The following is a 26648-nucleotide window of genomic DNA, read 5'->3' as shown; positions in this document are numbered from 1 at the left end:
GCCTTTTATTACATCACCCCCTTTGACTGCTTAGTATATAGTTAATATGCACACTTTGAATGCATAGCTGCTTTTACCATGACTAGTGACATGGTTCCTGTATAAAATCAATAGTTTTGACAATATACTAGGATAAATACGTTGTGTAGGCTGGAACTAACGCCCGGTAAGAAGGTAGAAATCATGAATACAAAAAAGAAATTTACTAATGGCTTGAACTGAATGTTTTTTCTTTCCACACCATTTTTAAATCAAAAATAGCTTTGCTATTAGCTGAGGAAGTTCCTAGTTTTCTCTAACGATGTTTACTTCCACCCCCAGAGCGTAACAAACAGAGGGATTTCCCGGTAAAACACGCAGGACATGATGGTGCTATGATACCCCGTCCGATATCTCTGTGGACTCGTCTGCTGTTGTTGAGTCGCTAGAGGGAGGTGCGTTCCATAGAACGGTAGGGGGGGGAGCGAGCAGCTCGTACCCACTCACTCGCACACAGAGCACATCTAACCCGCATAAAATATAACCGTGAGCTGTTCCCTCTCGGGCTGCCATTAGAGGCAGCGGGTCGGAAGCAGTAAGACATTAGCCTGCGCTTTCTGAGAAGGGTCCTAGCGGCATGACCGACCTGCAGGACGCCTTCGCGTTTTTATAGTTTTGTCGCTGTATTTGGTTCCTCTTTCACCCGATATGACACTTTCCTTCCCCAATGCGTCTTGAGATATTCAAGCTAAAAGGAGCCAGCAGCTGTTTGTGACACTGTCATTTTGCGCTACTACGTTCTTTTGTTTTACGCTGCGCTCCCCACAGGGAAGCGAAAGTGAAGCGGAGACGGGGAAACGCTGCAAATAAGGCAAAGCACTAAGCACTAGAGAGCAGTGACCGTGTGAGCCGACCCTGCTGCGTGAAGAGAGGCGGGGAGGAGGAGGAGGAGGAGGAGAGGGGCACAGGGAGGAGGGAAAGCCGAGCATCCTCCCCAGGCTCAGGTTAGGAGCTACTCTGCGCCCTACTGCTGCCACCTCGGGATCCCGCCGCTGCCGCTTCTCTTGCCTGTCATTGCGCTGCTGCGCGTCCCCTAGCACCCCGACCGTGCACCACCAGCGGAAAAAAGCAGGGGGAGGAGGCGCTATGGCTTCAACTACTTGCACCAGGTTTACGGATGAGTACCAGCTCTTCGAGGAGCTAGGAAAGTAAGTAGCAAGAACAGATATGGCTTCATTGTCTGTGGCCCAGCAGCGCCTAACCTGTAGCCCTCCAGCCTTGGGGTCATGGGAGTTATAGTTTGTCAACACCTTAGGGCTGCTAGTTGGGCATTCCTGGCTTACACATTAGCTCTTTAATATTATAGGATGTATGTGATGTATATATACACATTATATAATAAATATATCATTTGTGTTTATGCGTAGAAATGGTCAGTTGTAGTAACTGCCCACTTGTGAAGGGCTGGAGGGACAGCATTATAGATGCCCATTTTATTTTTAACATTTGCCCAGAGGTGAACTTGTGGGAGTTTGGAAGAAATACATCACTAAAATATATATGCGCCTTGTCTCATTTGTATCTTCCTCTAATGATCTGTATGGCAGACCATTTGCTCAGTAATTGTGTCAGAATCATAACAAAAGTTACACAAGCTTAGCCAGTTAACATGATTCTCCTCTGCCCCAGCTGAACACCCTGTATTGTGACTCTGGTGTTGAAACGGTTAATTGCATAATTCATTTATTTATAGTATATGTGGGAAAAAGTGACGCATAGACGCAGCCTGTGCCCAAGTATGTTTGATTGTGCCTATCTACACTAAAGGCTCGTGCCAGGAAATAGTCCATCAAGTGTACTTTGTTATCAGCACTGCCAGTGGAAGTATGCAGTTTGAACAGCACATGGATGAAAACTTGTGTCATGGTAAAGGGCTACAAGGAGCAGCAATTGAGGTTACAGCTGAGGGAATCCCTACCCTGTAGATTCTTTAAAGGTACACTCCATCCAAAAATTGTCTAGATAATGGTAAAACAATGTGTTTATCCCTCTGTTCTCTGATTCTGACTCAGGGCCCTGGAAGACATGGATATATGTCATAAGCGTTAATTCTGTGCATTTGGATCGACACAAGTAAAAAATAAACATTATTTGCAGCAATCCAGCTTAAACACAGGAAATTGCCTTCTTTCACATTTTCCCGCGATTAAGCCGGATTGGTGCAAGTAATATGTTTTTACTTGCAATGATTCAAATGTTAGGCAAGGGGAAGGCATTTTCACTTGTTGACCATAGTAATGCATATTTACCACGGCTGCCAAATCTTCCTATGTGCCAGTACCCTAAAAGTATCTTGCTTTAGCTACATTGTTTCAGTAAGCATAACCAAAAGTGCAGAGAATATAAGCAGCCAGACTAGGGTTGCTACCTGTTCAGTATTTTATTGACCTTGGTGGAAAAAAATATGCCTGAGGCCAATGTTATTAATAGGAAAGATATATAAAAATATGGTAAGGTTGGCATTTTTGTTTTTGGAATCAAGACAGATGCAGCTTTCAACAGTCCCTTTAAAATAATAGCTTCAAGTCTCTTTAAATTATATTTTCTTTTATTTTTTTTGGGAGGTGGAAATCCCCTATAACAACAGAGGGTTTATACAAAAATAGATGCCATGCACGGAATGTTCAGCAATGAGAAATGCTGTAAGGACAAATAGCCTAGTGCTATAAATAGCAAGCAAAATCTTAATACACTGCTGGGGGGTGAATATTGCCTGGCAATACAGTGTAAATGTAGTTGGCCAGAGCTTCAACCAGTGGCTCGGAAACACAGTCTGGATACCTTATATTTCTCAGGGGAAATGAGGGAATTCTTCCAGCTATCATTGCTGGTGACTCACACTACAGAAATTCAGGTCAGTGTGGAAACATCTTGCTCTCCTAAGAACTGATTAAATTGCATCTTTTTATGCTTTCACTGTGTCTGGCCACTTGAATTTTCTCAAATTTGACCTTACTCTTTTATCTATCACTATAATATGTATTGCCCTAAACATAATGACACTCCGTTTAAATATCCACTCTTGACAAAGAGCTCATGGGAATCCTCCATCCAGAGCCAGTTACAAGAGGCATTTACTAGTGTTGAGAAGGAAAGACCATTTCGGTTTTCGTTTGAGGGTGTCAAGGTCCTACAGGAACACTAATCACTAATGTTTTTGCCACTCTCCATCCTAATGCTAACTTGTGTTTATTTCCTTCTGCTGCTTTTTAAAACTAGGACTCCATGGTAATAGATCCTGGTGTTTATTTTTTAGCTATGTGATGACTACAGCTCCCATTATTTACTGGCATTGAGCACATTGTACTGGAGATGGCAGCTGAATTAAAGGAGCATCACTATGTGGGTGTTTAGGAAAGGGGGTTATTGACAGTCTAGGAAACCACTGACATGGACTGAACACATTCTGGAAGATTTTAAAGCAGAGCAATCTACAATATACCTTTGGCAAAAGAGAGAGAGAGGATGAGAGAGGAGAAAGAATACAGCATTGGGTCCTTTTTGTAGCATTATTTTCGGTAGACCACTGACTGTTCTGCAGTCCTGCTTGTCATTTGTAGTGTAACATTTCTACAGACTGTACTTGTGTATTTAAAACACATGTGTGAGTGTGTTCTGCAAAGAATGTTTATTGGATATTTTGGTGGAAGCAGAAGCTGAATCACAACCACTGTTTACTGTTAGCAGAAAGCTCTAATGGTAGTGTAGAGAGCATGAATAGTTCAGTTTGCAGGGTTTCCACAGTTTGTAGCTGCCGCTAGGCTGAGGGCTGGTTAGAGGCCTAACCAGCAAAATATCTAGATCTTACATCACAAAAAAAGAAAGGATCTGTAGGTTTCAATGGGGCAGAGTCAACCAATGCTCCCCACACCAATGTACCCCTAATTATCATATTATCTTCATATGACCAAATGGTATGTTGGCAGTAGAGGAGAAGATTATGTTGACTGGAGAGCAGTTGGAAAACTTCTAGCACTAAAGGGAAATCTGATACATCACCAAATAATAAAGAAATTGTGTCATTTGTATGTTTTACAAAATTGCAACTCTTTCCCTTGCTGCCATTTAGGTTTAAGGAGAAATAAAGCTTACAAAACCATTAGGTTAAACATGTTATACCATATGTTTTGGACTTAAGTACCAGCCCAAAGCCAACATAGCCATTTGGCAGTAAATATTTGTGCCTCTTAAGCTCCCCATCTTCTTTTCTGCTAAATCACTGCACATGTACATAGTATGTCTAAGCCTAAAAATATTTAGACTCCAGGTCTCTCTTAATGTCTTAGTGCTGGTATCTATTCTACTCATGAGTACCTTTGCTTTAAGCTCTGTTCTTTAAGTTTCATTTGGAAACAGTGCAGTTGTGTGCAAAATGCAGTTTTTTGATGCAAGTTACCATGTTTTTCCCCCTCAATGCTGCATTTTCCCATGATTCCAATGTTATTGCACCAACCCCAACTTCATGCTTTGCATCATTATGAATGGAATTGCAAGTGCACATTTTTACAGAGTTTACAATGGCATTAGCGTGTGATCCTTTTGGTGTAAGTCTGTTGTGACTATTGACGTAATCTTCTCTGTAATAATCTGCAAATTTTGTTTGCTGAGCCATTGTTTTGTTGTTGACTGGCTCTAATACTGATTGCATCATAAAATTCTGTCATAAAGTAAAACAGGACGTATGTTCTTATGACCTGGTGCCCTTTTACAGGCTACAGAACTTCAATTGCTTACATTTTTTTTCTTAAAGTATTATACGAGCATAGACAAATGGTTGTTTTGGGCAAAATAGTTATAATTACATAAGGTAATAATGTAGTCAACCAGGTCTTGTAAGCAATAGCAATCATATGTATACTTAGTAACCCAGATGTATACTATAAAACAGCAGACCAGTAAATTACCTGCTGATTGTGACATTCGTTGATCTGTGGGAAAAAAACTTGAAAATGTATTTGTTTCCTTGCTACTCTGTATACATTGTTTATATCTAAATTAAAAATGCATTGGGCCTCTTGGGAACCGTGAAACAAGTGGACCCCATGCATAGGCATGGTGTTTCATATTGTTTTGAATGAAATGTGGTGATAGCCAGCAAGATAGTAGTTATATCACTGTGGTTCTCCCTAAAGGTCCCCATACACCATAAGATCCGCTCGTTTGACGATGTCGCCAAGCGATCAGATCTTCTCCCGATATCCCCCACCTACGGGTGGGCGATATTGGGATAATCCAGGGTAATTTGATCGTTTGGCCCTGGGGCCAAACTATCGAATTATAACGGCAGGTATAGGAAAAGTCGGTACGGGGACCGCATCAAAGAGCCAATGTGGTCCCCGATCCGACTAGATTTTCTAACCTGCCCGATCGAGATCTGGCCGATTTGAGGCCAGATATCGGTCGGGCAGGCCCGTCGGGAGTGCCCATACACGAGCCGATTAGCTGCCAAATCGGTCCGAGGGACTGATATCGGCAGCTACTATCGGCCCGTGTATTGGGACCTTTAAGCTAGTGTCAAATGTGTTTTCACTGGTGGTGTAAAATTTGCTGCCTTCTGCCCTGTCTAGAATTTACTAACAGACATGGCAGCCCCATTGGCATGAAAGTGGGAATTTTATGACAAAATTTGACTTGTGGGTATAACGACAGGCATACAGTGGTGTGAAAAACTATTTGCCCCCTTCCTGATTTCTTATTCTTTTGCATGTTTGTCACACAAAATGTTTCTGATCATCAAACACATTTAACTATTAGTCAAAGATAACACAAGTAAACACAAAATGCAGTTTTTAAATGAGGGTTTTTATTATTTAGGGAGAAAAAAAATCCAAACCTACATGGCCCTGTGTGAAAAAGTAATTGCCCCCTGAACCTAATAACTGGTTGGGCCACCCTTAGCAGCAATAACTGCAATCAAGCGTTTGTGATAACTTGCAACGAGTCTTTTACAGCGCTCTGGAGGAATTTTGGCCCACTCATCTTTGCAGAATTGTTGTAATTCAGCTTTATTTGAGGGTTTTCTAGCATGAACCGCCTTTTTATGGTCATGCCACAACATCTCAATAGGATTCAGGTCAGGACTTTGACTAGGCCACTCCAAAGTCTTCATTTTGTTTTTCTTCAGCCATTCAGAGGTGGATTTGCTGGTGTGTTTTGGGTCATTGTCCTGCTGCAGCACCCAAGATCGCTTCAGCTTGAGTTGACGAACAGATGGCCGGACATTCTCCTTCAGGATTTTTTGGTAGACAGTAGAATTCATGGTCCTATCTATCACAGCAAGCCTTCCAGGTCCTGAAGCAGCAAAACAACCCCAGACCATCACACTACCACCACCATATTTTACTGTTGGTATGATGTTCTTTTTCTGAAATGCCAGATGTAACGGGACACGCACCTTCCAAAAAGTTCAACTTTTGTCTCGTCGGTCCACAAGGTATTTTCCCAAAAGTCTTGGCAATCATTGAGATGTTTTTTAGCAAAATTGAGATGAGCCATAATGTTCTTTTTGCTTAAAAGTGGTTTGCGCCTTGGAAATCTGCCATGCAGGCCGTTTTTGCCCAGTCTCTTTCTTATGGTGGAGTCGTGAACACTGACCTTAATTGAGGCAAGTGAGGCCTGCAGTTCTTTAGATGTTGTCCTGGGGTCTTTTGTGGCCTCTCGGATGAGTTGTCTCTGCGCTCTTGGGGTAATTTTGGTCGGCCGGCCACTCCTGAGAAGGTTTACCACTGTTCCATGTTTTTGCCATTTGTGGATAATGGCTCTCACTGTGGTTCGCTGGAGTCCCAAAGCTTTAGAAATGGCTTTATAACCTTTACCAGACTGATAGATCTCAATTACTTTTGTTCTCATTTGTTCCTGAATTTCTTTGGATCTTGGCATGATGTCTAGCTTTTGAGGTGCTTTTGGTCTACTTCTCTGTGTCAGGTAGCTCCTATTTAAGTGATTTCTTGATTGAAACAGGTGTGGCAGTAATCAGGCCTGGGGGTGACTACAGAAATTGATATTGAAATTGAAAATTGAAATTGATAAACCACAGTTAAGTTATTTTTTAACAAGGGGGCAATTACTTTTTCACATAGGGCCATGTAGATTTGGAGTTTTTTTTCTCCCTTAATAACGTAAACCTTCATTTTAAAACTGCATTTTGTGTTCAATTATGTTATCTTTGACTAATAGTTAACGGTTTTTGATGAGCAGAAACATTTAAGTGTGACAAACATGCAAAAGAATAAGAAATCAGAAAGGGGGCAAATAGTTTTTCACACCACTGTATGTATTAACTAAAGATGGGGCAGAAGGTAGCAAATTAGGTTTTCTCTGCCAGGGCCAGCTAAACTAACTTGGCTGAAAAGCAGCACATTTGCACAGCCCTTAGGGCAAGGGCTCATGGGACCTATGCTTAAAAAATCTTCTGGTCGATATCTGCCAAAAAACACTAAGGGGCATATTTAGTCGGATCAAAACACTATATGATAAAAATTCTGAGTAAGCACAATAATTTCTGATGTTGTAAAATGTCTTAAAAATGCTTTTATCAGTTGTTCGAAAATATTGCAATTGTGTTCCGAAGGTCATGAAATTTTGGGGCCGAAAAGTTCGTAAACGCCACGAAAACCTTTCTGGCTTTGAAGCCTTCCATAGGACTCGTTAAAGCGTTAAAGAATTCTGAAATGTTAGTATTCTTTGCGCAAAATACATTTTTTTTGTAGGAATTTATCGATAAACATGTAAACCTTGGGGAATTTTACCAAAATTTTCGCATACTTTCTGAAATGTTCTATAAGTTAGAAAATATTTAGAAAAATAGAAAAAATACAAATTTATCTCAAAATTGTTTAGTAAATGGGCCCCTTTTATAAGCCCCCAAAAAAAAAAAAATTCGCCCCTAAATGTGGCATTTGTTGTGCCCACACTAAGATGGATTTTTTTAAGCATAAGGGCATATTTTCCCCTGTGCCTATGGCCTAAAGATGCATATAACACCAAAAAATGAATAATATAATGAAAAAACTGTGTGCTTGCCTCAGAAGCTCTAAATCTGTATGTAATAGCTATCAGGGTTGCCATTCAAATCCAGCTGTAGGGCCCTTATTTCATAGCAGGCAAAAGGTAAGCTATTTAGAATTAAATGGTTGAGGTATTTAATTAAGTAGATGTTAATTGCCATTCATGGCTCTTTACAAATCAATATGATGAATAAGACTATACCATTTGCTGTGAAGACAATTTCAAATTTACTGCCTTGTAGTACAGTGGCTTTTATTACATGCATACGGTATCTGTTTGTTCAGACTGCAGGTCTTTTAGTCGGATACCAGCCAGTGTATGGCCACCTTAACTCATTGCAAAACTGATGTTCTTTAGTTTTTATTAATTTTGGCTGCAGCATTGTGGCCTTTTGTAGCCAATATTTTAAACACGTCAGCAGAGTTAATGAAGGTATCTAGTGAGAAACTATGTAAGGGTAGGTGTAAGATCACGCTTAAAAAATCTTCTTGTGCCTGATCCCATAACGATTGAATCCACAATGTGCAAGCACACACAGCTGATTTCCGCCAACAAACGGCAAGTCTCGGGTTAGTTGGCGGATATCAGCTGCGTGTGCTTGCTCCGGGGCAGATTCAATGCTTCCAGGTGCAGGCACAAGAAAAAATTTTTAAGCGTGTGGACATATTGTCATCCTGCGCTTTATCCATGGGCTGACCAAATGCCTCGTGTAACCTTGCCCTGAGGTGGCAGATTGAAGCACCGATTCGAGACCTTTAGACCAATTCAGCAGCCTTTCTGCCCCTGAATGGAGACCCCCAATGGGCCTCCCCAGAAATTTGTCCAGGTGTTAATCAGGCAAGTTTGATTTTTTTCGTGCTTTGTCCTCCATTACTAGTGACAGACCCATTTCTATGAACTGTAGGGACGTGGTATTGTCACGTTAAATTTCTATGTTTTAATTACAAATAAGCATAAATTTAAATAAGATAAAATTATATGTTTGTAATTGTCATTAAAATACAATGTTATATATTGTTGTGGACATCAAAATAGATTCTGGATGTGTTGTGTGTAGCAAAAAAAAAATTTTAGTTCTAAATTAGGGAAAGGCCATTTCCCATAGACTCCATTTTAAGAAAATAATTCAAATTTATAAAAAATATTTCCTTTTTCTCTGTAATGATAAAACAGTACCTTGTACTTGATCCCTACTAAGATATAATTAATACTTAATGGAGGCAAAACATTCCTATTGGATTTTTTTTAATGTTTAAAGGAGACATATTGGATAAATGAGAAAAACGCTTATTTTGTAGGCAATTATGAATAATATCCGGTTCATATATGCTGGTTTCACTTTGTTCTAAAAATGAATCCTCTCTGTAAAAATGGCCCCTTTATTGGAGCTCCCTATAGATCATATCACTTCTCCGTCCAGTGTGAAATGAAGAGTGGGCGTGTCCTAACGTTCCCTGCCAGAAGCACAGTAGGAGGGGGAGAGCCAATCACAGCCCTGCACTCACACAAGCACAGACAGGCTTCAGTTCCCTATCAGGTCAGCCTAGCTGCTGATTGGTTCCTATCCTACAGTGCAGTGTACGGAGGGCCGCCGGCTCCCCAGCTCATCCAGAGAATTCAGCCAGCAGGAAGTGGAACAGATGGGCGGGGCAAGTAGGGTTTTTGTGGAATTTCTCAATAAATCAGTCAGAAACACAACTTTTTAAAGCACAACCCTTCTATATTTAGAGGAGTATAATTCACTGGTACATTCAGAATTTGTATAGCATATGTCTCCTTTAAATGATTTTTAGCAGACTTAAGGTAAGGAGATCCAAATTACGGAAAGATCCCTTATCCGTAAAACCCCAGGCCCCAAACATTCTGGATAACCGGTCCTAAACCTGTATTTATTAATTGCATATGGCTAGTTAACAAAGTGAAATCTGGGGACAGCCGCACAAAGAAGCAAAATGGAGTCTCCCATTTTAACTATGTGCCCTGTAGGCCATGGCTTATGTGTTCAAACCAGACAAAATTATTAACATTATACATATCAACACTATCCGTGTTATGCCTTCTTGTGTGATGCATTGTATTTAATTATTATTTCTCTTCTTATCATATACTTATCACATTTCTCACTCTTGTTACTAAGCTTTTTCTTCTCTTCCATTTGTGCCCTCCTATTTTCTTTTGAAAATTCTAATCTATTTTATGAAATATTATTGGGTGTGAGTTGACTGGATCTGATTTTGGTGCAGCTGTTACAAAATGAAATAGAAGGACTAGGGGGCCTATTTATTATGCATTGTAAAATGAAAATGGGCAAAGGCCAAAAAATGGTGTAAAAATCACCGTAAAATAAATGGCAAAATTTTTCATCCGAACACCAGATTTTATGCGCAAGTTTCAGAGGAACAATAAAAATAAAATGTTTTTACATGTCAAAGCCTGGCGATGTGCGGCAGATTTTGTCATCGTTTTTTTAAACAGCATAATAAATAGGCGCTAGGCATATGTCCTGCTTCTTTCTGCCTGCATTTTGAAGGCAGGCAAAGAGAAGCGGATGTGCTCCAATACACTTCCATTTTTAGCTGCACTAACAGGCACAGCATGAGCCTCGGTGCAGATACACAGAGTGGAGAGTCTGACTCCAAGGCGCAGGCAGAGAGAAGTGGGGCATACTTTTGGGGATTAATACTAGAGACAAACATTACTGGTGATGTTGCCCATAGCAATCAATCAGATCTTTGCTTTTCTTTATAACTTGCAGGTGACCATGCTGATTGATTGTCGCCAATGTTAATAAATACACCACCTAGTGTGTCTTTTCCTGAAAGGTTGTATACATGTGTGCACAGAGTCTGGTTATGTATGGCCTAATGTTAATTATTTTTTCACATCAGGGTCTAACACCTGAAGTTTTAAGCTGACCAAAAACTCTTAAAATATGTTAATGTGACGAGATACAAACAGGTCTCTGCTTGAATTTGGCACTCAGATAGCGGGTCAGATAAAGCTTATCCAGTTGTTTTGCCCTGGGTCAAAGTTCAGATTACATGAAGGAGGTACATGTAAAAACTTGTTAAAAAGAATGTCACAGCCATGGCAGGAAGATTTTTCCAGAAGATATTGCAAGAAAACTACACTTTTTGCCTTGTAGTAATTATAGTACAAGTGTATGTCCTGGGAAAATCCACTACTCCCAATATCACAGTCTTCCAAAACAGGAACCCTTTACACAAGATTATGACCACAATTATTTGTCAAAGGTTGGGGAATCTATTCAAAACATTGACATTATGATTTTGTTGCTTTAAGAATATGATTTTAATTAATATCTGGCCAAGCTCCAACCAAATATTGGTTGGGAAAGCAATTGTTTTGTCTTTACACATAGGCAAATAAGCAGCTGATTTTGAATGGTACAGACTGAGTTCACAGGCAATACTCGCTCATGTACAGCCAGTTTTATGCTGCCGTGGAAAATATCTTCATTGCATTACACCAAGAAAAACAGACTGTGTGTATTCTAATGTGCTATACCCATTTCTCAAGGCCATTGTTTTACAAATGTGAATGAAGTACCTAGAATCATATCTGGTTGCTTGGGCTCAAATGCCTAGCAAGCAGGCAGTGGTTTGAGTGAGAGTCTAGCAGAGGAGACAGTGTAAAAACAAAAATATATAACAATAAATTTGTAGCCTCACAGAGCAGGTTATTAGCTGCCAAGGTCAGCTACCCCCGTTTGAAAGCTGGAAAAAGGCAATGGAGGAGGACATAGAACTGTGGCATTCAAAACACACAGGTCCACTAACATCCATTGTTCATTTGTATGACATTTTTCAAAACCAGTAAGTTAATGTACAAAAGGAATTTTTATGCTAATTCCTTTTATTTTGTAGGGGGGCATTCTCAGTGGTAAGAAGATGTATGAAGATTACCACAGGACAAGAGTATGCTGCCAAAATTATAAACACCAAAAAGCTGTCTGCGAGAGGTAAGCATTACCCCAGGAAGCAACGGCGTGGAGCACGCATAGGGTTGCAAAAAACTTTAGCTAGATACTTCCTCAGCTGCACATTAAAATTGAGAATTGATCGTATGAAAGGGGTAACCATTTCAGAACTTCAGATATGGTAAAGTTTACCTTGCATACTGTTGTATGATCTATACTGTTGTAAGAATGAAAAACTGCTCTTCTCTGGTACAGGTATGGGATCCCTTATCCGGAAACCGGTTATCCAGAAAGTTCCGAATTACGGAAAGGCCATCTCCCATAGACTCCATTATAAGCAAATAATTCTAAGTTTTAAAAATGATTCCCCTTTTCTCTGTAATAATAAATCATTGCCATGTACTTGATCCCAGCTAAGAGATATTTAATCCTTATTGGAAGTAAAACAAGCCTGTTGGGTTTATTCAATATTTGAATTATTTTTTGAAAACTTACATTATGGAGATCCAAATTAAGGAAAGATCCCTTATCTGGAAAACCCCAGATCCCGAGCCTTCTGGATAACAGGTCCCATACCTGTATTCATTTAGTGGTTGTTAGCATATCTTACAATAAGGAATTGTATGTAATTTTACATACAATGGTTTCTATACAAATCTAGGAGAAATGCAGTTTAATTAATTATCATCTAAATTGTATGTCCCATTTTGATTGTTCAGAGCAGCAGGAAGTTGGTTGGCCAAGTTTTTTTTAACTTTGTTGTTAAACTTAAGGCTATTATAACTATTGTCTCTGACCAAAAATCTTTTGACTGTAATAAAACTTACTTGACTATGGCCACTGTGTGGTGATCTTGTTGCTACTGTTATTAAATAGAATAAAAAAAATTATAGAAACATAACAGTACTGATTAAAAGTGATATGTGTCTGATACAGGCCAATGCTCAGTTAGTAAACACATTGATAAAATGGGTCAGTCCTTGAAGGGACACTGCAGTTTTATAAGCTGTTTTGTTGGTTACTAAAACTATTGTGCATTTCTGAATAAAGTAGTGTTGGAAAAGGAAGTAATTTGTTCTAATTTCTTTCAAATGTCTATTAGCTTTCATAGTTACCTCGTTTCCAAGGATGAAACATGACATGTTTCTTCCAAGTTCAGCCTGTGCCGGATCTGCTTTCTGCTAGTTCAGACAAAGGCAAACAAAAGTATTCAGAAGCTTCTTCAGTTCTTTAGTTAAACAACACCCTTTCAAAAAAAGTGAAGTCAATCGTGATCAGACTTCTACTGATTAAAAAAAATAAGAGCAAAATTTCAGGCTTTCATTCTTGTAGAGCAGGATTATTTGTTTTGACCACCATTGGAACTACTCTCTTTCAGTGCTATTCATGAGAACTCTTCTTTCTATACTATTAGACCTTTAATTTAATATATGTATAATGTAACAAATGAAAAATAAACACTGTTCTTATAGTATATATTTTAAGGCCCATGACATGCACAGGGGCATTCTGCACAATTAATGAGCCTGCTAATCCATAGCAGTTCAGATTTCATTGAGTCTTTCATCCTGTCCCATACACTGTTTGTGATACACTGTAGTAATGACTTGTAAGGGAAAGTTGCTCTCTCAGCCATAAGGATTTATAAAAAGAGTTCCTAACTTCACATTGCCAGTGATATTTTATTGTACTGGAAAGCACAGTTCTGTCTTTCTACTTTTATCTAGAGGCAGGATTTAACACTCAAAAAATGGTTTCTGGATGAAAAAATGTGAAAAGTTGCTGGGCTGCATCTGTATGTCTTGGCTTCCATCAATCATGATAAGATCTGAGACACACACACTCGTTAAAAAAGAAGTTATTATAAAATAAAGATTGGTACAATGCGGTTTACTTACAAATTGTAATGAAAAAAGGATTGTTAGGATTACTTTACTGTACCTTATGCAGATATTGAACATATGGGGTTAAGACTAAAACACTTTCTTCTAGGGTCACAAAATAAAAGTTTGAGATAAAATTCTTGATTAATTGTACTACTAATGATAGAAATCTACAATATTTAGATAAGGCAAACAGATGTATGCAAACCCATTTGGCGGAATATGTATGTAGCTCATAATAAAATTTCAGAGGGTTTGAAGTGTTTTGAGGTTGATAAGGTAAAAGCTAATTGGAGAGGGGTTGATATAACAAATGCACGCTCCAAAGGGAAATTGGTCTAATTCTTGGTGGAGCTTGGGGCTGCCTAGGGCATCTTAGGACACAGTGATGTCGACATTGTACATTAGGCCCTTGCTCTTTTCCAGCCTTGTGTACTTCTGATGATGGCCCCATATGGCAGCCTCTGCATTGTAAAAGCTGTCCATGCAGTCTCCTGCTACTACATCCAAAAAAATAGAGGAACAAAGCCTGCTCTTGATCAGGTACTTATACAATGTTACAGGTTATTTATATAGTGACTTATTAAATGTATAATAGTATTAATATATCTGCAGCAGCGTTTACTATTCTGGGAACACTTTGCTCTACATTTGGAACATTGTTGGTGGGATTCGCTTTCATTCAACCACATTACCAGAAAATACTGTCTTTGTATCAGGGATTTTATTTGTATGCCATGTTTTTGTCAGTGTGTGTGTTTTTAGTTAAATGCTCCATGGAAGGCTTGTTGTTTTTGTCAAGCAAAAATGCAGGTGTTGCCATGATACCCATGCTGCATATTCATAATGTAGCTACAGGAGCAGATGGAGATTCTTCATGATATCCATATTTGAAATCTAATGGGATTTACCAATGTAAGCTCTCATTTACATTTTAACCACTTCAGAATATGATTTTGTGGTTTAAGTAACCTAGAAAGCTCTCTGAATTATTAGCATTGGATAGCAGATTTTTTTTTTTTGCATCTGGTTTGCTTTAAACATTTTTAACCATAGTAATCTTAAACAAAATATGTTGCATTCTTTCTGTTTTCTAAACATTTGTATGCACCAGCAATTGTAATTGTATTTTTGTGCTTTATTATGGTCTTCTACTTTGAGAAAAAAAATCATGTAATCCTGTAAAGAAACTAAAAAATAAGCTAACTGGATCCAGTTGATAAAAGAACACCTACTAGGAGATAATACAAAAAGGAAATTAACATTTTTCTTAAGGAATCTACTCCCACCAATGTATTATTACTGCAAACCCCCACAAGCTGTTCCCCTTGGATGTATTGTATGGGTTTTGTTACTGTAGAATGCCATTGTACAGCTGTAAATTTTCAGTCTACTGAAACAAATTGAATGCATGTGCTAAGCAGGAGTGATGCACAAGCCAGAAATTGTTTTACTTCATACTTTACTCACTGACCCCCCCCCTCCCCAGCACAGGCTCTGAAGGATCAGCAGATGGGTGATTCTGAGGTGAATATCTCTTCTGCTGCACATTCTTGTTACCTATGTATATGGCAAAGATTGTTCCAATAATGTAAATTGTTAGATTTGTGAATGTTTTACAAAGGTGAACAACCCTTTAATGATATACACGGGCCCATCCCACAGGTTTAGGGTGCACTGATGTATCACTACTAAGCAGCTAACTGTGACTAGATATTGCTTGAAAACTAGAATGGCCTCATAAAAAAATAAACCAGGCTGCAGTGATTACTTAAACTGTTCATTCTTTTACCAAAGCAGTTTAAATAAACATAAAATATTTTAGAGTTGTGTTTATAGGATATTGTCACATGGCTGCGCTTCATTCTAAACCCAGAAACAGTTTAGAATGGAGCTGACCTGTAATGAACACCTAACAAATGTTAGTAACAGTTTGCATGTGCAGCAAGCAAGCAGGAACTGTCATACATGCTTATCCAATGATACTTTGGCTGGCGTTTAGCATTTTAATTTGTATCCCTACTTTATATGTGCCCCTGCCCCCTTGAGAGAGTTAGAAAAGTTGTAACCTGCAGTAGGCACAGTTTCCATAGTACAGGTATAGGACCCGTTATCCAGTTATCCGTAATTTGGATCTTCTTACCTTAAGGGGCTGATTTACTAACCCACGAATCCGACCCGAATTGGAAAAGTTCCGACTTGAAAACGAACATTTTGCGACTTTTTCGTATGTTTTGCGATTTTTTCGGATTCTGTACGAATTTTTCGTTACCAATACGATTTTTGCGTAAAAACGCGAGTTTTTCGTATCCATTACGAAAGTTGCGTAAAAAGTTGCGCATTTTTCGTAGCGTTAAAACTTACGCGAAAAGTTGCGCATTTTTCGCGTAAGTTTTAACGCTACGCAAAATGCGCAACTTTTTACGCAACTTTCGTAATGGATAGGAAAACTCGCGTTTTTACGCAAAAATCGTATTGGATCCGAAAAATTCGTAAAGAATCCGAAAAAATACGAAAAAATCGCAAAGTACCGATCATTACGAAAAAAACGCAATCGGACTCCATTCGACCCGTTCGTGGGTAAGTAAATCAGCCCCTAAGTCTACCAATAAAACAATAAAACATTAATTAAACCCAATAGGATTATTTTGCATCCAGTAAGGATTAATTATATCTTAGTTGGGAGCAAATACAAAGCACTGTGTTATTTTTACAGAGAAAAAGGAAGTACATTTTAAAAATCTGAATTATTTGATTAAAATGGGGTCTGTGGGAGACAGGCTTTCCATAATTCGGAGCTTTCTGTATATCGGGTTTCTGGATAAGGGATCCCTTACCTGTAGTAGAAATAGTAATTTAGTTTATATTAGCACAACCATTAATGCTTTTGTAGACATCATTTTTAGTAAAACATTGACATAGCCTTTTTCCAACAGAGTGGTTTTATTGCTGGTGAGATTACGTGTATTGTATATGAGACTAGTAGGGAAAATATAACTAAGTTGTAATTCCAAACACAATACTTACTGTTTTAGTAACCATTTTGGCTTGTGACCATAGTGTAACAGAAAATTGATTTAAAGGGGTTGCTCAATTCTTTTTTCTTTAGAAATAAAAACTTTCGTCAATTGCTTTTTGTTTTTTATTTATTTCTCCTAATGCTGAAGTTTTAATTTTCATTTTTTAACACTCATGTCTTCCCACAGCAGCTCTGGGAGGGTAGTCACTGACTCTGTAAACTGTTTTGTTTGGCTACTTTAGTTGACACATGTATTATCTTTGGCCCTGCTGACCATAATAATCCCCAAGTTTCATTAAAGGCAAATTGATACAATAGTTGCTAATGTTGCACACATTTTTTCTGGTAATAAATCAACTAATGTAGCAAATTACAACAATTCAGATTCTGCACTTGGATTACTGTGATGCTAACCTAAAACACCAGAAAGAGAAACATTAATATAAATTTTACAAAAACAGTCAAACATCAATTGTTTACAGAAATAAAAAAAAATTAAGTGGAAAATGTTTGGTAGGTAAACACCCCTTTAAGAATAACTGGTGCCCAGTAATCTTTACTACATTTGCACCACTTTATAGGTACCAATAGTATTTAGTAATAGTTTTGAGGGTTCCTACCCTTGAAGTACAGAGTCTGATTGTGTAACCCCCACACTGCTAGAAGCAGTCAAGAAAAGAAAGCTCAGAAATAGGTCACTGCTGTTTTGTGTAATGAATAAATAATTCTTTATGACTTATTTCTTTTTATCTGTAATTATAAGGCAGTTTTCTGTAGCTAATGTTCTCTTAACAGTCAGCAATCAATGTAGGGTTTTTTTAAAAGGTTTATTAAAGCGGCCTTTTGACTTGCTGCTCCACAATATAGAAAAAAAACTGATCCCAAGCATTAGGGAAATGGCACACAGGATGCTTTGTTTCCTGCAGGTACTCCCCCACCCCACAGGCAACAAAGTGCCCTGCAATTCCTTTCAGTTGCAAACTGCAGGAATCACCCCAGGTAAAACACTTACATCATGTAATCATGCAAGAATGCAGAAAGGGGCATTGTTTGTGATTTTAAATGTTTTGCCTACAGTGATTCCCTCAGGTGCAATGAATAGGTGCACTTGTGTGCCATTGCCCTTACAGATAACAGATACCTTACCTGTATATTCACATTGCATTTACTGTTATATCCAAATCTAAAGTAAAAAGTGGCATGCATGAAACTGGAGGAAGTTGTCTAACAAAACAAAACTGAGCATGTTATGTAGGGGCAATAGCATACAGTAAGATTTGCCAGTCACAGTGTACCCAATGCGAAAATGGCAAGGAATTTTGGGAGATTTGTTGCTGGTCGTAGTGCAGATTTAACCACAGGCAACAAAGCTTACCATGTGCCATTGCCCCAAAACCGTAGCTTGCTTAAACCAGTTTTCCAACTAAGCAAGTCTTATCTTCTAGAGTGAAACATAATTTACAAAGATATAAATTAGAATGTTTTTTTTTTGTAGATTGATTTTAGAGGGCAGATATATTTGTACATTAGTAAACATACATATACTTTGTAGTATAATGGCTACAAAGGTGGACAGGGTTTTTTTTATTGTCCATATAGATTGTGGGAAACTTGGTTTGCAATATGAGCTCTGTGCATTGATGAGTTGAGAAGATGCAGTCAATAAAAAGCCTTCCTGTGTGATTTGTTCCTTAATCAAGAAATATGCTTCTTTAGACACTTTAATACTGTACTGATTCATTGTACTATGAAATCATGTATCCCATTTGACAACTGATACAGATAGTTATTATATATAATAACCTTTACTATGTACAAATTAAAGGTTTCATCTCTCTACCATTTCAGTAATTTGCTTATGACATGACATGATTCTATGCTACAGAATACATCTTCTTTCTTTCTTTGACCTTTAACAAGTCCTTCGCTGTTTAATGTTGGTCACAGAATTTTATTGTTGAAATGTTGTTTAGTGATATTTACAGTGGTTCTGAAACATGTGTAAGTTAATGAGGAAAGTAATATATTAAACTATTTTTACTATACTGAATAAAAGCCAAGTGTATCTTTCATCTGAGTAATTCACCTCTGTATGCTGCAGGGGATAAGATCCTTATTTTGACTGTATTTGTCTATTTCTTTTATTCATGCTCTGGGAAGTTATATTTAGATTGTGTGCAGACTGAATATGTGCCAGCCTTCTAAGCAATTATTCCTCCTCACTACCCCATCATTTCTTTCTCCTTTAGGTCCTATTTTTTGTTTATTTAGCTTCTGCTTTCCCTTTCTTCTGCCATATTGGAAATCTAGGTCAACGTTCTATTTATAAATCCTGTCATATCTTTCACTTTGTTCACACTAAGCTTTAGTTTGTAAGCTTAAAGGAAGCTGTATCTTAATATGAGCTTTGCTAGTGCTGTGTTTCTCAGAACATTTATATACTCACAGCAATCATAATCACCATCTCACAAAAATTTTGCGCCACAGATTTTGTCCAGCATCTAAACCAGAGAGTTGCAATGATGTGCTTCAAGTGTTGAAACTGAGGCATTACTGACCCAAGTAGGCCTTTAAATTGGCAGTGTACTCCCTTTTAAACATAGAATTATTCTTGCCCCTTTAAAGGGATTAAAGGCAAGGTTTCTTGCCCCTTTAAAGGGATGCTAAGGGGTAGATTTATAAATGTGATTTATAAATGTGAGTATAGAGCTTAATACATAAAAACTTACATTCTATTCATTCCTATGGGATTTTTAGAAGCGCATTTATTAAATGGCGAACTCTAACCTATTAATAAATGCACTTCTGAAAAACTCATAGGAATAAATAGAACGTGGGTAAGTTTTTATGCATTAAGCTCTAAACTCACATTTTGATAAATCTGCCCTAAAAGTTTCTATTTCATGATTTTAAACTTTATTTATTTGACACATGTATACATGAAAAAAACCCTCTTATGCTGAATAGAAATATACACTCCCATTGGGAAAATCTCAGTCAGTTTGGTATATACAACATAAGGTCTTTAAACCACCTCTAACCTGCCAAAAATGTTATTGGCTTGAAATTCTTGTACCTGCTTAAATTGATATGTGCTGCCTTTTTTCAGAAACAGACTTCCCTCTTCACACAGGTTCCCAGTTTGGCAGCTGATTTCATTGGGGAGTTGCTGAATAAAAATTTAAATAATTTAAAAACCACAAATAGTAAAAAAAAAAAGACCAATTGTAATTTATTTTTTCTTTCAAAAAATACTAAAATAAATTTAAAGGTGAACAATCCCTTTAATTTTTTTTTCAGCTGCACCAACACAAGCATGTTGTGAATGGCTAACATTTCACCTGCTCTAAGTGGCTGATTCCAGGATTGGTTAGCAGCTTGCAGTGCCTACTGACACATAGTATGGTCGAGTACTTGCACTGAGGACAGAGTGTTAGGTTGAAGGGGCCCTCAGATTTAACATTTATATTTCAACAACTACAAGATAAAAATATGCATTTGTAAAAAGAATTAAGTATCCACTACAGTCTGTGTGCCTGTATAAATTAGTGATTATGTTAGAGCCGACTTTCAGTTTACGATTTATACATGATGCTGTTGAATTTTCATGTAAAGTAATGTAATGCATTTTAAGTAAAGAGATTCTAGCAGCACTTTACTTGGAAGTGAAATTCCCCCTTATGTATAAACATAAAATACAGGTATTGCATTCCTCCCAACATTTGAGAAATGCAAAGAGGGACAAAAAAAGATCCCGCACTATGATGCCCATTTTTGTGACCACACCCCTCTAAATATCACTCCCATTTTACTAAATGTGGCAGGTTATGTAAAGTTTTAACACATTTCTGGGGGTTATTTTATGTGGTATTACAGTTTTGCTAATGATGGTAAAATTGCTCCTTACAATGCAAGTCTCAGTTCCCTCAAGAAACCAGTTTATCTTGTTTGTTACAGTTGTATCTAAGCAGTGCAGCACTTTCAAATCCAGGCGGCCCGGGGCCGCCACCCATTCATGCCACCCCCCTGCATGCGCGAACAAACATCTCTCCCTCCCCCTGCTGCCACAAGTGTGCATGCGCGGGCATTTAAACTCCCATACGGAACAGCAGGGAGAAGTCCCCATTGCACCGTATGGGAGGAAAATTTAAAGATTTCGTTGTGGCGGGGCGGCAAAAGCCCTTAAATTTTTGCCGCCCTAGGCCCGAGACTTTGTGGCTTCACCACAAATCCAGGCCTGTATCTTAGTGCAGGTGTTGAGTATTCTGGGTTCTCTGCCAAAGGCCTCCTTTCTAATTCTGTTTGAAAAAACTTTGTATCTTTTTTGATGTTCAGTGCAGGAGGTCAATAGGGAAATGAGGGACTTTTCAATAAGATTCCAGGACTGCGGGCTGAGCTGTTAAAATCGTGGCTGTCCCTGGAAAATCAGGACAGTTGGGAGGTATGGTATTGGAACCTTTATCTATCATCCCCGTACCTGGAACACTCTGAAACCAGGATGCTGGGGGTCCGCAACTTGCTCCCAAATCTGGAAAACTCTGCTCTAAAGCAGGTTGCTCTATCCTACCCACCTATAAAATAGAGGGCAGGGGCCCTATCTTTGAGCATTTTTTGAATTGCCCCTCAGCTTCCAGAAAACAGGGTCTGCTGTATAGGTAGTTACTCCACTGCTCCAACACCTGTAGTCTACATCCATATTCATTATTGTCAGTAACCCAAATAGGATAGGGCACGGATGCTTTCCATTCTTCTCAAGCATAATTTTTCCTACCGGTACTTCATACAACACTGTAGGCCACAGAGTTTACGCTGTCACGACTGAATCATTTATACTGCTAAATATTCAGTAAAAAAACATGTAAATGTAGGTACTAGTCATATGGAAAGGTTATAGGCAAGGCTTGTTGTATGGTATAACAGAAGCAAAAAGTTATATTATATCTCTGATATCACTGATATTGCATGAACAGACATATTGTACTACAATAGGCAATAATTTGCAACAGTAATCTGTCTGCAGCAAAAATATTCTTATATTAATGCTGGTTGTCTAAAAAATAGAGAATGCTGATGTCAGACATACATACACAAATATATTTATGTGTGTGTATATGTATATATTATATATTCGTAGGTAACGGCTATTTGCTGTGATATCTGGGATAAGTGAAGCTCCATTTTGCTTCATTCTTGACCTACTTTCTGAGGCATGTAAAAATTCCCCTTGGAAACGGAAAAGGATACCTCAATTCAGTTTTCTGATAGCTTGCAGCAGTTCTGGTTATATTTAGAATCTGTCACATTGAGCAGTTTTCTTTTGTTCAAATGAAAATAAATTGGCAGGTTAGAGATGTGCCACTAAGAAGAATGATAAATGAAGACCTATGCCTATAATGTAAAATAGTCTTAACTTGGCTATTCATGTTCCTTTTTTGTTTTTATTTTGGTTTACAGTACCCTTTTTATTAAACGCGAGCTTTATTTTAGTATGTTATATTATTGATGTGTTCTGAGCCACTAGTCTACTTTTTTTAATCTATTGAATTGATATTAACACGCAAAAACTACTTTAAAATATGAATCTATATAAAAAATTACCTGTACGTCATGTTGATCATTTTTCATTGAAAGGGCTGCTTTTGTAAATAATTATTTGAAATTTCTAGACCTGACTTGCAAACTTTTGACTGTCGCTTTTCAACCTGTCAGTTAAAGCTTTTAATGCTAACAGACTACTGAGGCACAAATATGGGAGCCCTCTCATAGAGGAACTTGGATGATCTAGTAAGTAATGTAAAAGCAACAGGAAATATTTTTATGGCAAAATTATAAATAACCAACAAAGACAATGTTATGATATATTTAAATGAGAAGGAAAGGCCCCCAATCACTGGAATTCTGGGGCCTACGCATGCTCAGTTGAGCGAAAAGCCAACTTTTTTTGTTAGACAGCTTTTCACTCTACTGCACATGTGCAAAGACCGAAGCAGGAAGGACACATAAATGTCATTCTGAATGTTTCAAAGAGTTACATCTACTCACTTTCCATTTGCAAGTTTCCTTTCTTTCCTTTAAGGGCTTGGTTGTAGACAGCCACACTGTGTGCTATACAAATATGAGCAAAGTCCAACTTTAGTTGAGGTCAGAACCTACTAGTATTCCATTATCCACCAGACTTATTTAAAAACAAAGGAGAAATTTGTACTTGGGCAGTAACCCATAGCAACCAATTAGTTAATAGATTTTTTCAGCTAGTTGCAGGTAGAACAGTGATAGCAAAATAATTTATTACCCTGTGTTACTGCTCAGGTGCAAATTGCCCAGTGCTATAAATGACCCTATCTGGTTGCTAGGATCCAGTTTAACCTACCAGTGATGCATTTGTTTGAATAAGAGACAGAATGATAAATGAAAGCCTAAATAGAAAGATTAGTAATACATTTCTAAATGCTCATGAGTACAACCAGGCAGAATATAATGGAAACGATTAGCTGAAGCTCTAGGTGTGCTGAAACCTGTGGCTCAAACACACAAAAAATAACCAGTGTGCAAAAGCCTTATGGGCTCAGTATGGAATCAATTTAAAAGGAATTGTTCTTCTGTTTTTGTCATAAAAAGTTAGAATACTGACCTTCAAAGAAGATGTTGATACTGTACCCCTCCATTGCAATTAGTTTGCCCAGGACAAGTAACCCACAGCAACCAATCAGCTGGAAGAATTTACTGGCCCCCAAACACTGGTTTTCTAGGGGTTACTAGTACTGGGCAAACTTAGTGCCTTTTATTACATATGGGGGCTATTTTCTGGCCCACTGAAAAAGTAATAGTGTGTTAGATAAATTCAGGAAGATGTAAATTTGTGTTGGCTGGTAGGCTTTTAAAGAAACGCTATCCTGTCCTGTATGTAGGGATTCTGTAAATAATTTGAAGATTTTTTAATGAAGGCTTTAAAGGGGTTGTTCACCTTTAAATTAACTTTTATTATAATGTAGATAATGAACAATTTGCAGTTGGTCTTTATTTTTTGTTATCTGCAGAATAATTTAGCTTCAGTTAACCTAAACCACCCCTTCAAGATTTGTTCAATGTATGTTTTCTGTGTTTTCTATATCAGTTGAAAATTCTTAGGATACTATTGTTTGTCACTATGAACTAGCCCTATAGTATTACATTAGGAGTGGATAAAAGGAAACCATTTAATATTTTAATAGATTATGTTGAGAGAATGGTTATCTGTTGCCCTATTTTATATATAGGTAGTTCAATATATATAGGTTTATATAGCTACCTATAACCTAGTAATTTTGCTGCTACTCTGGCTAGGGTATAGAATAGAATCGTTTTGTGAAGATGATGTTTTCCTGGGCTACAGCTAAAGTTAAGCTTTCAAGGACAAAAAAAAAAAAAGTACTGTAGGCATACACCTGATTAATAATTATGCCTGAAAAAGTGTTTAGGCTTCCACATGTAGATGTTAAATAATAAGGAAATGCCTTATTTAAAATAAAAAAAACACATCAGTTTTGATAGAAACATTTATTTTATATTTTAGTTGTGTTTTGAGGCCAATTTATTAATGTTTGTATTTAGTTTTTTTGTTTATCTTTTTTGAACCTTTAGAGCTAAAAATCTTTTATTATTTAGTTTAAACCCCCAAAAATTGGTCTATACTTTTGGATATATACCTCCTGCCCAGGGGTTGCACCCAGAGTCAATAGGCAGATGACCCTTGCACTCATAACACTGGAAATGACGCTTGTTGGACTTCGGCCTTTGAATCACCGTCGAAGTTTGGGGAAATAACACTGAATTGTGGGAACAATGTGGCAATTGCACTCAAATTTACACTTTGCTCACTGCAGTAAGGGACATAAAAATGCTATTTTGATTGTTATAAAGGCTATGCAAAGTAACACATTGTTCTTCTATACAAAGATAGAAGTTTAGCATTTTGAAGTGAATTGTGTGCAGCACCTATTCTAGCATTTTGAATTATTGTGCCAGAGTTTCTTGAAACAGAAAACTGGCCTTGTCAAAGACCACTCTTCCCACATGCATTGGGATGTCAATCAGGCAAGGGCCACCTGCTTAAAAGAATGTGGTTGGGCTGTCCACATGTGTAGCCAAGTTCCATGATAGCAAAATTATACACACAAAGATTTAATTATGTGCATTTATTATGTGCACAACCTAAAAATAAAGATATTATTTTATTATAATTTGCATTTAGAGATTTTGTATTATACAATACATAACGCTTTCTTGAGACAGTGCCTAGAATTTTTAACTAAGCAACATGGATGCATATTACTTTTAAAGGAAACAGTCACCAGTACATGTTTATCTTGCAATTCTTCTCATATATTTTTGTATGCAAATCTGATGAAAATAAGATGACTTGATCTTGCAGAGCAAGTTGCTAATGTTGTGTGCTTCTCATAGATTTTGTTTGGAGACCATTCCAGTGCAGACAATGTGCTGCTGCAACATGTCTCTGTGAAAGACTCAGTAGCACAATTTCCATGTGATATAGAAGGCTAAGCATTTTTGCTAAATGTTTCATCCAACATATGCACATTTTGTATGCTTAAGAGTTTTTTTTGTCCATTTTTCTGTTCCAGGTTAAGGACATTTGTTTACCTAACTCTCAATCTGTTGGTACTAAGTATGCATAACTGCAGTTACTTAAGAAGTGACACGTGTTCTTTGTTTTTGTCATTTAAACCGGTTTTCATGTTAGTTATATTTGCTTTTGTGTTTGTGGAGGCTTGCAATAATAAAGGGAAATAATGCATCACATATTGTATAAAAGTGTGCTATATACCGTAAATAAAGTATAGAATTTTATTAAAAATGGGAGAGACTAGCATAATGGGTTTTAGTTAGATTTTTCAGCTCTCCCTGCTTAAAATCTACAAGCAGCCATATGCTGGAATTTTTTTTTAAAAAAGTTGACAGCCCCGAGTGGAAGTTGGAAGCTGGAATCTGTTTCATTTAAAGGCAGTGCAAGTGAAGTCAAATGTTTTGCCCAGACAGACTGAAATAATCTCACAAGATGACAGGCTGATCTGTCAAAACTACTCTAATATTCATGTACGTATGACGTGTTAAGTTTAAATATTGTTCAGACTTTTTTTAGTTGTCCAATTTATGTTCACCAATAAATGTGCTAATGCTTGGCTAAGGCCATGCATGCACGACTAATGCAGGAAATGCAGTTTAATGGTTTCCCTATATATTCAATTTTTTAACAAAATGTAACAAAATTTGTTTTGAACCACTATTTAATGAAACCAAAAAGTATCCATATATTGAAAGGGTTTAGCTTAGAAATGGATCCAAGAATTTATTTCCATAATTATGAGCAGGTACTACAGAGCTATGATTTTCCTAGTTACTTTTTGTACTGGTTTGATAGTTTGTTATACAGTATATTGCGTGTTATGTATCTCTTTCAGAAAATGTTGAATCTATATAAATGAATATTATAATAATAGTTTGAGGTACACAAACCATCACTTTGAGCCCTGCCCACCCACAATCTAGAGATTATCTTGCTTCTAATAAGAATGAGCTACCTTCTAACAGAGAAACAGGATATTTTGACTGCATAGGTAATATCAAGGAGAATTGCATTGGTAAAGAGAAACCTTCCTTTTCAGCATCAGTCCCCATAAAATGAATGGTAAACATTCTTGTCAGGCAGATTGCACCCTCGGACTGTGATTGAGGGAACATGTGTTCTTTTGAATGAGAAACA

The 26648-nt window shown here is 37.6% G+C and overlaps 1 protein-coding gene across 15 annotated transcripts in view; it reads left to right on the top strand.

The window, feature by feature from the left end:
• The first annotated feature begins 352 nt into the window (after positions 1 to 352).
• Positions 353 to 26648, top strand: part of camk2d (calcium/calmodulin dependent protein kinase (CaM kinase) II delta) — a 107369-nt gene continuing 81073 nt past the window's right edge. For 2 of the 15 annotated variants that reach the window (XM_031890418.1, XM_031890379.1), the window contains exons 1-2: positions 353 to 1187; positions 11934 to 12028. In XM_031890418.1, the coding sequence (XP_031746278.1) occupies positions 1126 to 1187; positions 11934 to 12028 (157 nt within the window). In that variant the 5' untranslated portion in view covers positions 353 to 1125. 15 annotated transcript variants of the gene reach the window in all.

Source organism: Xenopus tropicalis, chromosome 1, assembly GCF_000004195.4.
Source record: "Xenopus tropicalis strain Nigerian chromosome 1, UCB_Xtro_10.0, whole genome shotgun sequence".
Classification (NCBI taxonomy): Eukaryota; Metazoa; Chordata; class Amphibia; order Anura; family Pipidae; genus Xenopus; species Xenopus tropicalis.
This window is presented reverse-complemented; position numbering and strand designations above follow the sequence as displayed.